Here is a 17,881-nt window from a genome sequence, read left to right on the forward strand (position 1 = left end):
GCACATTCCAGGCATCCACCTCTCTCTGAGTAAAACCTTACGCCTCACATCCTCCAAGGAGGTCTCCTGGAATTCCCACATCTCACAGAAAGAACACAACCCAGCCCATGGAGCCATTCTCACTGCACTAGCTATGTACTAACAGAAGGAGGAATTAACCAGAAACTTACCTCACCTAAGCCTGTTGAACCAAAACCTCCCTACTCTAACACTGGCCCACTCAGACAATGGTTACTCTGCTTGCCCCTACCTTATTTTTATTTGCCCTTGCTAATAAATCACAATACAGTTGGATTGCCGGAAAAAGCTGATTCCCGTGAATGTTACTTTTTAAATCTCTCGCCTCTACCTATGTAGACCCTCCTCTGTCAATTCGATTGGGTCACCGGAAAAAGCCGACAGCCCGCGAACACTACCTTTCTTACTGTTCACTGGGTACCAATGGAGTCCTTGTCCACAACATAAGACCGGACTCAGTAACTCAACAGAAACGGGAACGGAATCTCTCTGCGGCTGGGATTTACCCACACTTCAATGGAACAGCACTAAAACACAAGTTCAATGAAAGAGCTGCAATTCTGAACGATGTGCCACCCAGTTAATAGAAACAGGGTGTTTGATAAGCATCCATGTAATAAGAAAAATCTCTCGGCCCTTTGAACCTGCTCCATAGAGACCCTGTTTGATCTGCAGTACCCTTAAATCTGCTGCAGATGGACTGATATTTATATAATACAAAGCAGACACGTCTATATCTCTGGGAACAAGACAAGTGAAACAGTTTTTGTTGTAAACAGCTATTTTGTTCTGCTTTTGCACCACTTATTTATTATTTTCAGTATTTCTTATTGTAACTTATAGAATTTTTATATGTATTACACTATACTTCTGCTGCAAATCAACAAATTTCACGAGCTATGTCAGTGGTAGTAAACCTGTTCTGATTCTGATTCACAGCTTCATTCATGAATAGCAGTAAAGTGTGTTCAGTTTCCTTCATTGTAATGCAAGCATTCTGATGTGAGTTGAAATATCCTTGACCTTGGAGACATGTACAGCATACACAGCAGATATCTCGTTTGTACTGCCAATTGATAATTGACATAGTGTCAATTTCATGACAGGGACAGCCATGGTGGCCCTCTTGCCTTTGAGAAGGAAAGTTAAGGCTTAAAGTCCACAGTTGGTTTATGCAGAGAATGGAGGGATATGAGCCGTGTGCAGTCAGAAGAGATTAGGTATCATTAGCTTTAGTTTGCCACAACTTTGTGGCCCAAAAGATCTGTTGTCTCTGTGCTCTATGTTCTAAGCCTTGCTCAGGAAACTTGAGCTCAGTAATCTAAGCTGACACTGGAGTGAAGTGTTCCATCAGTAGTGTACTGACCCAGAGATGCCATCACTCGGATGAGACATTAAACTGACATCATGTTTGTCTGAAGAAGGAAAGCATCTTCTGTAAGAGGTAAAGCAACCTCAAGTCCCACACCACCAGGTTCGAGAACAGTTATTACCCTCCAACCATCAGACTTCTGAACCAAAGTGGATAACTCCACTCACCTCAACGCTGAACTGATTCCATAACCAATAGATTCACTTTCAATGATCTCAGTATTATTTGCTTATTTATTTATTATTATTATTTGTATTTGCAAATTAGTTGTTTGTCTGTCTTTGTGTGTAGTTTTTCACTGATTCTATGATATTTCTTTGTTCTACTTTGATACTAAATTTACATTGAACTTTGAGCATCTGAAGGTTGCTAACTAAAGTACTTTCTCTGCCCTGCAATACTGACAGGAATAAGAATTAAATAGTTAAACCAATGCACCATCAGGTTATGTGAGAGAATGTATGAGTGAGAGTAGATGAAAGAGGGATAATTATTTTTTACTAACAATCCCCTTCTCCTGCTCTAGCTTGATCTTCCTACTGAACACACTGGATGATATTCTTGGGGACCCAGTATTTTCTCTAAGATCTCACTTGGACATTTCAGATCAGAATGCACTTGTTATTTTCCATGGGTGCATCCAGTCTCCTCTTGCCAAGAAGCCACACTCGGAACATACCTTCCTTCTCTGGCTGAACACGTCTGTAACCTGCCACCAGGTCGTGCATGCAGACCCTCAAGCAGAAGCTGGGAGTTTGTCTTTGGATGAGGCCCCTTATCCCAGGAAGGGATTGCCCACATGCTTCTGCATTCTTATTGGCTTTCTTGGAAGAGTATCTGATGAAGGGCCTATATCTTCTCCTGTGCGTTTGGAGCTTCCTGGAGATTTGGGCCACACAACCTGCTACTAACCATCCCTGTCAGCTACCCTCTCCCCTTCAGAACTTTTTTTTTGCTTGCCTTCAATCAGGAGCGTAACATGATGGGGAGGGGGGGATACAGCCCAGTCCATCACAGACAAAGCCCTCCCCAATACTGGGTACATTTACATGGAGCATTGCCACAAGAAAGCAGCATCCATCATCAAAGACCCCACCTTACAGGCCATGCTCTCTTCTCTCTGCAACCATCAGACAGAAGATCCAGGAGCCTTCAATCCCACACCACCAGGTCCCAGAAGCAGTTATTACACCTCCTGAACTAGTACAGATAACTTCACTCACCTCAGTTCTAAACAGATTCTACAACCTGCAAGCTCACTTTCAATGACTCTTTACAACTCTTCTCAGTATTATCTTTATTTGCAGTTTGTCTGCTTTTGCACATTTGTGTTTGTCAATCTTTATGTCTAGCTTTTTTTGTAAAATTCTATTGTATTCCTGTAATTATCTGCAAGGAAATGAATCTCAGGGCAGTATATAGCAACATATACATACTTTGAGAATAAATTTGCTTTAAACTTTGAATGTTGAATCTATTGGTATCACCATTTGTTAGCATTTGAATACACAACATTGCCCACAAGCTTGGAAGGTTTAATTAAAAGAAACCCGCCAACCTTAATATTTATCACAGAGAAGACTGCACGGGCCTGTCTTGAGAGCACCTGTCTTGAAAGAGTCGAGAAAATCAGCCTTTCTGTAATGTGAGTTCTTGTCTTGTAAAACGGAGAAATCCCTGCTGTTACAATCTCCTACATGTAAATGGAAGGTAAAATGAACAGGCCCTTCCGGCTCAACGAGCTGCACCACCCAGCAACCAACCTATTCAACACTAGCCTAATTGCAGGACAATTTACAATGACCCACACAAACCTTTGGACTGTAGGACAAAACCAGCGTACCTGACGGAGACACACGCGGTTCATGGGGAGAGCGCAGAAACTCCTCACAGACGGCACTAGAATTGAACCCCGAAACACCCCGAGCTGTCATAGTGTCACACTAACCGCTACGCCCTAGAAAAGCACATTCTTTTAACGTGGCAGGAGGACAGTTTTCAACCCCTCCAAACTGCTCACTAACTGCGCCATAGGTGGTCACAAGCCCGGCTGCCTGGCTGCGAAAGGAGGAGGAAGGAGGGTTGGGCATGGGGCTAGCAAACCCATCCTGAAAAAAACCAGTGTGACAGAAACACCAACAGAGGCTCCAAATGCCTCATCCCTATGGGAGGAAGGATTTAGACATTGGGCTACATCCGGGGACAATTTGAAAGATTAGCCTGGGATGGAGGAGTCTGATGAGCTGTTGTTGGTAGCCTATGCACCGGTATGGGTGATGGGCTGAAGAAAAGGTGCTTGCTATTCAATTGTCCGCCATGCACCACAACAATGGGGCGACACAGCTGGCAGAGTTGCCACCTCAGAGCTCTGGTAACATGGGTTCAGTCCTGACTTCCATTGCTGCCTTCGAGGAGTTTGCACCTTCTCCCTGTGACTTCGTGAGATTCCTCTGCTTTGTTCACACGCCCTAAGGATGTGCAGTTTGGTCGGCTGGCCAGTGTAAGTTGTCACTGGTGTGTCAGTGACACTGGTAGTATCCGAAAGGGTTGATGAGAATAAAATAGGGTAGTATATCTAAGCTTAATGAACCTAGGCCAGCAAAGGGTCTCTTTCCACAATCTGATTTCAATTCTCCTTGCTACCTTTACATAACAAAAACATTGATCTCAGAGTTGAAGCTGCAAAAAGAATTTGCTTCGTCACATAGCATCACACAAAATGCTGGAGGAGCTCAGCAGGTCAGACAGCATCTACGGGAATGAATAAACAGTCGTAGTTTCAGACCAAGACCCTTCTTCAGGACAAGAAAGGAAGGGGGAAGATGCCAGAATAAAAAGGTGGGGGGGGGAGGGGAAGGAGGAGAGCTAAAAGGTGATAGGTAAAGCCAGGTGAGTGGGAAAGGTCAAGGGCTGGAGAGGAAGGAATCTGATAGGAAAGGAGAGTGAACACTACGGAAAGGGAAGAGGGAAGGAGGAGGGGACCCAGGGGGTGATAGGCAGGTGAGAAGAGATAAGTGGTCAGAGTGGGGGATAGAGGAAGGGAGGGATGTTTTTACTGGAAGGAGAAATCAATCTTCATACCATCAGGTTGGAGGCCACCCAGACAGAATATAAAGTGTTGCTCCTTCACCCTGAGGGTAGCTTCCCCTGGCACAAGAGGATGCCATGGACTAACATGTCAGAATGAAAACTAACCCTGCACTAGAATATATGACAAAGCAAATCTCGCCCCTCCTTCAAGCCCAGCACTAAATTTGGTACAAAGCACAGCTCTAATCATACAGAATGTCTTGCAGGCACCCCTGAGAATTAAACATCTCAGGCACCTCACTGTCCAGTTTACTGATCACCTTGTAGATGCTCTTTTTCCAAGAAGGGTCTGAGTCTTTGCCCAATTTGACTGCATTAAAAAACTCCCGTAAAGTCACTTCAGCAACTTCCAGAAACTCCCGAGGAATCTGAGGAAAGAAAAGAAAGTTACTGCTGTCTTGAAGCTGCGCCGTAACTAAAATGCTGCCGCGCACACAGCCTTCGTTGCCACGCAGCTGGAATTTTTTAAACATAATGTTCATGTGAAAACAGAGACACCTCTTTCTCACATTAGGGAGAGAGAGAACCTGTGGTATGCCGAATACCGGGTGAAACGCCAAGTCTTGCAAGACTATGGATCTGCGCCTGGAAAGTCTTCACTCACCAGGGCGCAGGCCTGGGCAAGGTTGTATGGAAGACTGGCATTTGCCCATGCTGCAAGTCTCCCCTCTCCACGACACCGATGTTGTCCAAGGGAAGGGCATTAGGACCCATACAGCTTGGCACCAGTGTCGTCGCAGAGCAATGTGTGATTAAGTGCCTTGCTCAAGGACACAACATGCTGCCTTGGCTGGGGCTCGATCTCACGACCTTCAGGTCGCTAGTCGAACATCTTAACCACTTGGCCACGTGCCCACATGTATATTTATAGTATGCTTATTACAAAAAAAAGATATTTAAAGTGCCACACAGCTTTCAGGCTGTGTAAAAATTTCCTGCTCAGAGCAATGGTTGGTCCACACAGTTGCTAACAAATTTAGAGGAAAAGTAGCTGGTGAATCAGGTTCACCATTCTGCCTCAATGCACTGTGTAATGATTTGATCTGTATGAACGGTATGCAAGGCAAGCTTTTCATTGTATAATACACCAACACCAATACAAATGCAGAATAGAAATAGGCTCTTCAGCCTACCAAGTGTATGCCAATTCTCAAGCACACATTGACTCTAAATCTACTTTATACTCCCTGCATTCCCTTCAATTCCTCGGATTATGCCAGTTATCTACACACATAGAACAGTACTGCACTGGATCAGGCCCTTCACCCTGCAATGTTGTGCCAAACCAACTAAATTAATAATCAGGTGGTGAAACTAATCTCTCCTGCCTACAAAATATCCATATCCATCCATTTTCCTCTCATTTTTGTGCCTATCTAAAGATCTCTTAAAAGTCCCAAATATTTCTCCCTCTACCATCCACCATGCTCTATGCAAAAAACTTGCCCTTTACATCTCCTTTGAAATTGCCCCCACTCACCTTATGTGCCCTCTGGTATTAGACATTTCAACCCTGGAGAAAAAGACACTGTCTATCTACTCTATCTATGCCTCTCATAATCGTATAAACCTCAGCCTCTGCCACTCCAGAGAAAGCAACATGCTTGTCCAGCCTCTAGAGGGCGCATGACCTCTAATCCAGGCAGCATCCTGGTGACACTCACAAAATGCTGGTAGAACACAGCAGGCCAGGCAGTTTCGGGTCTCGGCCCGAAACGCCGACTGTACCTCTTCCTATAGATGCTGCCTGGCCTGCTGTGTTCACCAGCATTTTGTGTGTGTTGCCTGGATTTCCAGCATCTGCAGATTTTCTCGTGTACGCATCCTGGTAAACTTCTTCTGCACCCACTCCAAAGCCTCGACATCCTTTCTATACAGGGATGACAGAACTGTGTGCAGTACTCCAGATGCAACCTAACTAGAGTTTTATAAAGCTGCAGCATAACTTCCTGACTTTTGAACTCAGTGCCTCGACTGATAAAGGAACGCATGCTGTAAGCCTTCTTAACCACCCTATCGACCTGGGTAGCCACTTTCCTGGAGTTTACATTCACAAGTTACAATTGTTAATTCACCTACCACCCCGCACTTACCTGGGATGTGGGAAGAAACGAGTGGATTCTGGGGGAGCCCCACATGGTCATATGCAAACTCCACACAGACAGCACTGCAGGTCAGGATCGAATCTGAATCACTGGAGCTGTCAAGCAGTGGCTCCAGTGATTCCATGTGCAGAGCCGACTGCTCAAACCTATATCTAGGATACTTTTCTTGTACAATAAGGACTTTTAGGAGCTCCTTGTAGACATCAACATATATTCATAATTCCAATACAAAAACATTTAAATTTCATGTCTCTTTGCTCGTCTCCGGAATTGCTTTACAGCCAATGAAGTGTTTTCCTAAAGTGTTAGAAGACCATCTCCCAATTTGTGCATGATAGACTCCCACACCATGATCAGATGTTGTCTGAAGCTCTAGTATTGGTTGAGATTTCAAGGATAACTCTTTCATTCCTCTTTAAAAATAGCACTTAAATTTTCTTACTACAGCACAGAGGGAAGACATTCTGCCCATCAGGTATGTACTGGCTCCTAGCGCAGCAATCCCATCAGCTCTATACAACTCTCCTCATCTCCATGTATCCTTGCTACCTGAGAGTCTCCCACATGCCCTCTACTTTCTGATTCTTTTTCCACTTATCTACACTAAGCATAATTTATAATTAACCTACGAGTGCATCTACCTGAGAGAGTAGACTAGTTGCAGTGGTCCTCAGATTAGCGTCTCATCCAAAAGATGACACTACTAACACTGCAGTACTTCCCGCAGTCCTGTCTGAAACGGTCCACCTGTATTTTGTCGCTTATGTATCTAGGAGGGGGCTTTTTCCACATACCTTTCTTTTCAATATGTTTGGTAGACTAAAGATTAGTGTTACTTGTAACATATACATCGAAACATACAGTGAAATGTGTCACTTGCAAAAAACAACCAAGGCAGTCCAAGGATGTTGTGGAGTGGAAAAGAGTTACTTGCCAATCTATGCGTATTGGAGATGCTCATTGTGTTCCCTACCCTTGCCACCCCATCTCCACTCCAACACTTTACTGTATACTGTTCATGGCCAGTTTTTTAGGTTTAGGAGTGGAACACAGTGTGATCTTCTGCTGCTGTAGCCTATCCACTTTAAGGTTTGAAGTGTTGTGCGTTCAGAAATGCTCTTCTTATCACCACTGTTGTAACATGTGGTTATTTGGGTTACTGTCAGCTTGAACCAGTCTGGCCATTCTCCTCTGAGCTCGCTCATTAACAAGGCATTTCTGACCACAGGACTGCTGCTCAGTGCAAGTTTTTCTACACCATTCTCTGTAAACTTTAGACTGTTGTGCATGAAAAGCCCAGGAGATTAATGGTTTCTGAGATACTCAAACCACTCCCAAACAATCATTCCAGAATCAAAGTCACTTAGATCACATTTCTTCCCCATTCTGAACATGTTGACCATGTCTGCATGCTTTTATGGATTGAGTTCCTGCCACATGATTGTCTGATTAGATACTTGCATTAACGAACAGGCATACAGTATGACTAATAAAATAGCCATTGCATGCATATTCAAGGGACTTCGGCTTTGCAGGCTGAGCCACCACTTAATTTTCCGCCTCTAACTGCTCTTGAGAAGGTGCCGGTGAGGAACTGAAGAACTACAGTCCTTGAGATGTGGGTGTACCCACAAAGCTGTTAGGGATGGGTCTCCACAATTTTGAACCAACGACGGTGAAGGAACAGCAAAATATTTCAGAACAGTCAGGACAGTGTGTGGTTTGGAGGGCAACTTTCAGGTCGTGTGACAAAGATTTTGCTATCCTTGTTGTTCTGGCTGTTAAAGGTCATGGGTGGCAGAGGCAGACACATTAGAGATATTTAGGAAACTCTTGCATAGGCACATTGATGAGAGAAGAATGGAGGGCTATGTAGGAGGGAAGAGTTAGATTGATCTTAGCTTAGGTTATAAGGTTGGCACAACATTGTGGAGCAAAGGGCCTGTACTGTGCTGTAGTGTTCTATGTAGGAGCTATCTATACAGTTGTAGTGAGTTCTTGCCATACAACTGCTGCCTCTAGGTATCAATGGAATAAGTGAATGGGTGTTGTTGGGTGTCATCAACAGGCTGTTACATCCTGTACTGGGCCGAGCACAAATGGATTTGGTAGAGTTCTAGAACACTACAGCACAGAAACAAGCTGTCCAGCCCATCTAATCCAAGCCTATCTATAAACCTGCCTAGTCCCATCTATGTACATCCAGATCATAGCCCTCCAAACCCCTCCCATCCATGTGCCTATCCATATTTCCCTTAAATGTTGTAATTGAACCCGCATCCACCACTCCTGCTGGCAGCTGGTTCCACACTTGCACTACTCTCGAAGTGAAGAAGTTCCCCCTCACATTCCCCCTCAGCATTTCACCTTACACCCTTAACCCGTGACCTCTAGTTCTAGTCTCAGCCAACCTCTGAGGAAAAAAAGCCTGCTTGCATTTACACTATCTATACACTCATAATTTTGTCCACTTCTATCAAATCTCCCTTATCCTCCTCTATTCAACCTTTCTCCATAACTCTGACCCTCACGTTCTGGCAACATCCAGGCAGATGGATAGATAGATTTTTGCATAGCAGGGGAATTAGGTTGGTGGAGCTGAGTCCACAGCTAGAACTGTCGTGATCTTATTGTATGGTGGAGCAGGCTTGACGGGCCAGATGGCCTATTCCTGCTATTTCTTACATCTTATGACACTGGATTCATTCTAACATGTGCAGACTGCGTTTGTTGCAAAAAGCTGTCTGCCCTTTGTTCTTACAAAGCAGTGCCTGGGAATGGAATGTCTTAGCCCTGAGCTAAAACAAACACGTCTAATCTGTGCCTGCAATCTTCCCACTATAAGAATGCACGGAATCATTTCTCAGCATCTGGTGCCAACCCTTATTTCAGCCGCACTCAGGCATGCGGATCTGTTAATCCCAGGTTGTTTTAGTGTGATTGTGTGGCTTCCGATTCCCACACTTGGCTCAGAGAGTGCATCGCAGCAAATTATGAGCAACCAGCCTGAAACCAGTGAGCGGGACATCCAATGCAAACCCTGTGACACACAGTGGTGGTGGTGGTGTGGGTGAATGCGGGAGATGGCTGCTGTTAAATGGGTGGGGGTTTGAGCAAGGTCCCTCACTGCCCGGGTCATGCACTGCTGCCATCTGGAAAGAGATTCAGGAGCCTCAGGACCCACACCATCAGGTTTTACCCCTCAACCATCAAGCTCTTGAACCAGAGGGGACAACTTCACTCACCCCAACACTGAACTTTTTCTACAACCTATGGACTCACTTCCAAGGACTCTTCATCTCATGTTCTCGATATTTATTGCTTATTTATTTATATTATTATTGTTTTCTTTTTCTCTTTGTATTTCCATGAATGCCTGCAAGAAAATGAATTTCAGGGTTGTGTACGACAACATACACATACTTAGATAATAAATTTTCTTTGACCTTTGAACTTTGATCCCTCTAAACAGCAAGACAGTAAGTGTCTACAAAGGTTCCAGAGTGAGTGTGTGCTGTGGGTGGAATAGTGGGTCATTCTCCACGTTTCAGATCTTGGCATTGGAATTGGTTTATTGTTGCCACATGTACTGAGCTATAGTGAAAAGCTTGATTTGCACACTGTTCTTACAGATCTGATCATTAGGGAGAGTAAGATAAAGCAATAACAGAACAGAGTGAAGTACAAAAAATACAAACAAATTACAAGATCATAATGAGGTAGATTGTGAGGTCAAGAGTTCATGTCCTCATACTAGAAGACCATTCAATAGTTTTATTTAACAGGGATAGAAGCTGTCCTTGGGCCTGGTGGTACATACTTACAGGATTTTGCATCGTCTACCCAATGGGAGAGAGGAAAAACATTTAGTTAGTTATTTTTAGCGATAACAGGCCCTTCCAGATCAACAAGTCCACGCCTCCCAGTTAAACCCACGTGACCAATTAACCTACCAACGCGTGTGCGATTGGAATATGGGAATAAAACAGAGCACCTGGAGGAAACACACTCAGTCATAGGAGAATGTGCAAGTTCCTTCCAGACACCGGCGGGAATTAAAGAATGTCCAGGGTGGCTGGGCTTTCGATTATGCTGGCTGCTTTACTCTGGCAATGAAAAACATAGATAGGGTCCATAAAAAGGAGGCTTAACTCAAACAATCGTCATCCTCACAAACAACCCCTTCTGTGGAGAATGACAAGACGATGCTAAGGTGGGTGGGGGTGGGGGAGACAGTACGCTGTGGAGGCCAAATCTTTATATTTAAGGTTGAAGTTGATAGATTCATGATTAGTTAGGGCATGAAGGGATACGGGGAGAAGGCAGCAGATTGGGGCTGAGAGGAAAATTGGATCAGCCATGATGAAATAGTGGAGCAGACTCAATGGGCCAAATGGCCTAATTCTACTCCTTTATCTTATGATCTTATGGAATCCAGTTGGTGCAGTCCTTCATTGGTTAGTTTTCTATGGATTTATTGAATATGCCCCCAAGAAAATGAATCTCAGAGTTGTATATAGCAGTACACAGTATATGTACTTTGATAATCAATTTACTTTGAAGCTTGAATTGAAAGGTTGAGTTCATGGAGAGGCTCGAGCCCTTTTATCTGCCAGAACGAAGGCAAAGAAGTGACACCTGTGAAACTGTCTGAGGATGTAACTGGGAAAAGAAACGCACGCTTGTCATCAGGAAGATCAAAACCAAAAGGGATAGATATATAATATTTAACATGGCAGAATCAAAGGATCAAACAGGAAAATGGACGTGAGAATCAGCTGTAGTTTTATTAAAATGCATAGCAGGCCTGAAGGACCAGATGGCCACTTCATTCCTAAGTTAATAATTCCAAACAGGAAACCCAACAGAATGTGATAAGAATATAGAGCCCACGACTTCATAAGTAGTTACATCTGTTGAAGTCACACTTGGAATGCTGTGTACTGCTTTGATCTCTTTTACCTAAGGAAGGATGTGGCAGGTGGTACAGAAGACAGTTACCAGGGAGACCTGACTTGAAAGGATTGCTCTATCACGAGAGCCAAGCAGAACCTTTCAGACACCTCCTTTTCCTTACCCTCTTAAAGAAAGACCCCACCCAGGACCATCAGAAAATTGTCAATGACACCATCATTTATCTCATCAACTCGAGAGAAATCCCATCCACTGGCACACCACACCGCTCATTTCTACCTTCTCCCTTCTTCCAGCATTGATGCTGCTCTCACCCACATCGCCTCCATTTCCCAGACATCTGCACTCACATCATCTTCCCGCCACCTTAAAAGTGATGGTGTTCCTCTTGCCCTTACCTACCACCCATGAGCCTCCATATCCAGCACATCATTCTCTACAGCTTCACCATCTTCAACAGGATCCTACCACCAAGCACATCTTTACCCTCCTCCCATTTTCTGTGTTCTGTAGGGATCATTCCTCCCATGATTCCCCAAGACCATACACTAGGAGCAAAATTAGGCCATTTGGCCCATCGAGTCTGCTTTGCCATTTCATCATGGCTGATCCAAAGCTACTTGTTCCTCAATCTATCTTCATATCATCTGTAAACTTTGCAAACAGCCATCAATTCTGTTATCCAAATCATTGACATATAACGTAAAAAGAATCGGAACCAACACAGACCCCTGTGGAACAGCACTAGTCACCAGCAGACAGCAGGGAAAGGCTCCCTTCATTCCCACTCTTTTCCTACTGCCAATCAGCTGCTACTTCATCCATGCTAGAATCTTTCCTGTAGTACCATGGGCTTGTAGCTTGTTAAGAAGCCTCATGTGTGGCACCTTGTCAAAGGCCTTCTGAAAATCCAAGTACACAACATCAACCAATTCTCCTTTGTCTACCCTGCTTGTTATTTCTTCAAAAATTTCCAACAGATTTGTCAGGCAAGATTTTCCCTTGAGGAACCCATGCCGACTACGGCCTATTTTATATGCTTCCAAGTACCCTGAGACCTCATACTTAATGATCAACTCCAACATCTTCCCAACCACTGAGGTCAGACTAACTGGCCTACAGTTTCCTTTCTTCTGCCTCTCTCCTTTCTTGAAGAGTGAAGTGATGTTTGCAATTTTCTATTCTTCCTGAGCCATTCCAGAATCTAGTGATTCTTGAAAGATCATTACTAATGCCTCAATAATCTTTTCAACCACCTCTTTCAGAACTCAAAGGTGTACACCATCTGGTCCAGGTGACTTATCTACCTTCAGACCTTTCAGTTTCCCAAGAACCTTCCCTCCAGTAATGGTAACTTCACACACTTCATGCCCCCAACACCTGTCACTTTCAACATACTGCTTGTGTCTTACGTGGTGAAGACTGATGCAAAATACTTATTCAATTCATCCGCCATTTTGTTGTCCCCCATTACTACATCTCCAGCATCATTTTCCAGCGGTTCAAATTCCACTCTTGCCTCTCTTTTACACTTTACTTTTCTAAAGAAACTTTTGGTACTCTCTTTAATATAATTGATTAGCTGACTTTTGTCTGCCATCTTTACCTTCTTGATAACTGTTTTAGTTGCCTTCTGTTGGTTTTTAAAAGCTTCCCAGTTCTCTAACTTCTCACTAATTTTTGCCCAATTATATGCCCTCTCTTTTAGAAACATAGAAAACCTACAGCACAATACAGGCCCTTTGGACCACAATGCTGTGCCAAACATGTACTTACTTTAGAAATTATCTAGGGTTACCCATAGCTGTCTGTTTTTCTAAGCTCCATGTACGTATCGTATCCACTTCCACTAGCATTGCCAGCAACCCGTTTCACACACTCACCACTCTCTGTGTAAAAACTTACCCCTGACATCTCCTCTGTACCTGCTTCCAAGCACCTTAAAACTACGCCCTCTCTTTTGCTTTTACATTGGCTTTGATTTCTCTTGCTAACCACAGTTGTGTCATCTTTCCTGTAGAAAACTTCTTCCTCTTTGAGATATATATATCCTGTGTCTTCTGAATTGCTCCCAGAAATTCTGGCCATTGCTGCTCTGCCATCATCCCTGCCAGTCTTCCTTTCCAATCAATTCTGGCCAACTCCTCTCTTATGCCTCTGTAATTCCCTTTACTCCACTGTAATACTGATACATCTGACTTTAGCTTCTCCTTCTCAAATTTCGGGTAAAATTTGATCATTTTATGATCACTTTCCCTAAGTGTTCTTTTACCTTAAGCTCTCTAATTAATTCCTATTCATTACACAACACCCAATCCAGAAGAGCTGATCAACCACGAGCTGCTCCAAAAAGCCATCTCACAGGCACTCTGGAAATTTCCCTCTCCTGTAATCTAGCACCAACCTGGTTTTTCCAATCTACCTGCACATTGAAGTCCCCGATGACTATTATAACATTACCCTTTTGGCATGCATTTTCTATCTCCCACTGTAATTTGTAGGCCATATCCTTACCTCTGTTAGGGGGTCTGTGTACATCTCCCATCAAGGTCTTTACACCCTTGCAGTTCCTTAGGTCTATCCACAATGATTCAACACCTTCTGACCCTATGTCACCACTTTCGAATGATTTGATTTCATTTTTTACCAACAGAGCACTGCCACTGCTCGACCTTCCTGCCTATTCTTTTGATACAAAGTGTATCCTTGGACATTAAGCTGCCAGCTATAACCTTTCAGCCATGATTCAGTGATGCCTACAACATCATACCTGCCAATCTGCAACTGTGCTGCAAGTGCATCTACCTTATTCCATATACTTAGTGCATTCAAATACAACACCTTCAGTCCTGTATTCAGCCTTTTTGATTTTGACTGCCTTTTACATGATAATGTTGAGGTGTATGGGGTGTCAGGGAGGGGTAGCACCTCTGGTGGGGGAACATGTCGCATCCTTTTCAAGGTGGTTAGTCCACCTTTGGTCCCCACCTGGCACTCAGCTCTCACCTGTGGCTCCCCGTAGCTGTTTGCATGTGACAGCAGCCACACACCGGGCAACGGCTTCGACAAGCCGGCTAAACCAGGTGAGGGTAGCCGACGGGTCTCAAACCCTCGGTGAGATAGGGAGTTGTCTATCCCAGCATGTGAAGACAGACTCCGGTGGATTGAGCGGAGGAGACCTATGGAAGGTCCAACAGTCAAGAAGGCGGTCTCTGCAAGTGTCGTGGAACGTGTAGAGCAGGACAAGACACAGAAGATGTCCTGGTCATCCACTGCGCCTAGTCCCATCTCCAGCCGTCTAGACTCTGTCTTGCCACTGGACCCAGATGGGAATTGGGAAGAGAGAGTGAGGCTGACGCTGCGCAACTCTCCCTCACTTAAATCCAAATCACGCGCTAGTCTCGACACCATCATAATGGTGTCGAGGTCCTCATCAACGTACGATGGACGAACAACAACAGCACATTATAGTGTATCCTGTTGACTGCAATTTTGCCCTATCAACAGCCTCTCCTCACTACACATTGCCCCTATTTGTAAACCAGCTACCTCATCTTCTGCACTATTATCCGCCTTTCCTACAATACTTCCTGCATTGAAATTTAGGCAGCTCAGGACACTAGTCACACCATGCTGAACCTTTTGATTCCTAAATTTGTTTGAGGTCTTACCAATATCTGCCTCCACATCCTCTCCACTAAGTGTTCTGGCACTCTGATTCCCATTCCCTGCAACTATAGTTCAAACACCACCATACAGCATTGACAAACAAGCTAGGATATTAGTCCCCCTTCATTTCAGGAGCAGACCGTCCTTTCTGTACAGGTCCCAATGATCCAAAAATCTTATTCCCTCCCTCCTACAGCAACTCCTTAGCCATGCATTGAACTGTATAATCTTATTAGTTCTACCTTCACTGGCACATGGCACAGGTAGCAATCCTAAGATCACAACCCTGGAGGTCCTGCCCTTTAACAGCACCTAACTCCCCAAACTCCTGATGCAGAACCTCATCACTCATCCTACATGTCATTGGGTACCTACATGGACCACGACTTCTGGCTGTTCACCCTCCTGCTTAAGAATGCTGAGGACTTGATCCGAGCTATCCTGGACCCTGGCATCCTGGCGTCTCAATCTGGGGAGCTCGTTCTCGCCCGAAGAACCTTCTGTCTATTCACTTAACTAATGAGTCTCCTAACACCACACCGTGCCTCTTCTTCTCTCTCCCCTTCTGAGTCACAGAGGCAGACTCAGAGCCAGACACCTGACCACTGTGACCGTCCTCTGTTAGGTTGTCCCCATGCTCAACAGTATCCAAAGTGATAAATCTGTTGTTGAGGGGGACGGCCACAGAGGTACTCTGCACTGGCTCCTTAATCCCTTTCTCTTTCCTGACTGTCACCTAGTTTCCTGTGTCCTACGTCTTGGGTGTAACTATCTCTCTATATGTCCTTTCTATCACCCCCTCAGCCTCCTGAATGATCTGGAGCTCATCCAGTTTCAGCTTCAACTCCTTGATGTGGTTTGTTAGAAGCTGTAGCTGGATGCTCTTCTCCCAGTTGTAGTCATCAGGGACACGGGAGGTCTCCCTGCCTTCCCACATCCTGCAAGAGAAGCATTTCACTACCCTGACTGACATCCCTACTGTCCCTAGCGGAGCAGATATAAAGAGTCCATTGCCTCCTCTGAGTGAAGCCTCTCTTTGTGGAAGCCCCGAAGAGCTAAAGCCTCAAGATCACCACTCTGACTATGTCCACTCAGTCAATGGCCGCTGTGCTTACCCCACCTTCCTTTAATTTGCTCTTACTAATCAATCCCAGATGCCAATTGGTCGTTAGTCAAAACTCTAGTCATTCCCTTGTCCATTTGTCCCTCCCCACTTATCTCCTTCCTGCCACATATCCCTACAAGCAACAGAAATGCTACACCTGCCCACTCACTTCCTCTTTTACCTCCATCCAGGACCCCAGCCAGTCCTTCCAGGAGAGGAACACTTCACCTGCGGATCTGTTGGGGTCATCTATTGTATCTGGTGCTCCTGATGAGGCCTCCTTGACATTGGTGACGTAAATTGAGGGGCCACTTTGTCGAGCACTTCCACTCCATCCACCAAAAGCAGAACTTCCCAATGGTCAAACATTTTAATTCCGATCCCCATTCCCATTCCGACATGTCTGTCCATGGCCTCCTCTTCTATCATGATGAAACCACTCTCAGGGACGAGTTGCAGCGCCTCATATTTCGTCTAGGTAGCCTTTCACCTGATGGCATGAACATCGATTTTTCCTTCCCATGATTTTTTTGTTTCCTCCCCTTCTCTCTTCTTCTGTTCCTCCCTCTGGCCTCTTACCTCTTCTCCTCATCTGTTTATCACTAACCCCTGGTGCCCCTCCTTCTTCGCTTTCTCCTTTCGTCCACTCTCCTCTCCTACCAGATTCCTTCTTCTCCAGCTCTTTATCTTTTCCGTCCACCTGGCTTCACCTGTCACCTTTTAGCTAGCCCTCCTTCCCCTTCCCCAACCTTTTTATTCTGGCGTATTCCCCTTCCTTTCGAGTCCTGAAGAAGCGTCTGGGCCTAAAACATCAACTCTCATTCCTCTCCATAAATGCTGCCTGACCTGCTAAGTTCCTCCAGCATTCTGCGTGTGCAAGAGAGTCTAAAACACAGGTCGGGTCTATATTTTTTGGAGTTTAGAAGGATGGACGGTGATCTTATTGAGGCATATAGAATTCTAAGAGAGCATGACAGATTAGATGTTGAGATGCTTTCAGTCGTGGGAGAACTTTGAACGAGTTGACGGAGCTTAAAAATAAGAGACTGGTCATTTTTATAGCAAGGTATGTAGAATGTCTTCTGGCAGAGGGCAGTGCATTTCTGGAACATTCTGACCCCAGAGGATAGATTGTTGGATGCATTAGAGGCAGATACTTTGTTGGATTGAAGGCAGGGGAGACGAGTTCTGACATGGATGAGTAAGGATCAGGAAGTATGGCAGGACAGGCTTTAGGGAGCAGCTGACCAACTCCTGCTACTTTCTTGTGTGAAGCCAACAGCATACATGCATCCAAAGAGAAGGTTGACAAACACGTGAAGATTACAGGCCATCAAGCAGTTCCATATTTACAGACATCCTTAAGTCAGAAAATATACACAAAAGTATCGCTCGAAGCAGTAACCAAACTTCCACAGTATTGTAATGATTTTTTAAAAAAAAAGACTGTTATAGAAAGAGCAATTACTAAAGTGTCAAGAGAGGGGAACTAGTTTTGCTATTTTGAATTTATCATTTGCATCTATGGGTGTCAGTCATTCACAACAGAAGATGGGTTTGGATGTTGAGGGGCTGAGATGAAGGGCGGTGGGCTTATGTGGCACGCCA

The 17,881-nt window shown here is 44.6% G+C and overlaps 1 protein-coding gene across 1 annotated transcript in view; it reads right to left on the reverse strand.

Moving 5' to 3' along the window:
• Nucleotides 1-4,662: 4,662 nt before the first annotated feature.
• The window catches only part of LOC140194057 (prospero homeobox protein 1-like), a 52,767-nt gene continuing 39,548 nt past the window's right edge, over nucleotides 4,663-17,881 (reverse strand). Inside the window, exon 5 of the mRNA XM_072251437.1 lies at nucleotides 4,663-4,848. Coding sequence (XP_072107538.1) covers nucleotides 4,663-4,848 — 186 coding nt within the window. The remainder of the gene's footprint in view (nucleotides 4,849-17,881) is intronic.

The sequence above is a fragment of the Mobula birostris genome, chromosome 1 (assembly GCF_030028105.1).
Source record: "Mobula birostris isolate sMobBir1 chromosome 1, sMobBir1.hap1, whole genome shotgun sequence".
In the NCBI taxonomy this organism is placed as follows: domain Eukaryota; kingdom Metazoa; phylum Chordata; class Chondrichthyes; order Myliobatiformes; family Myliobatidae; genus Mobula; species Mobula birostris.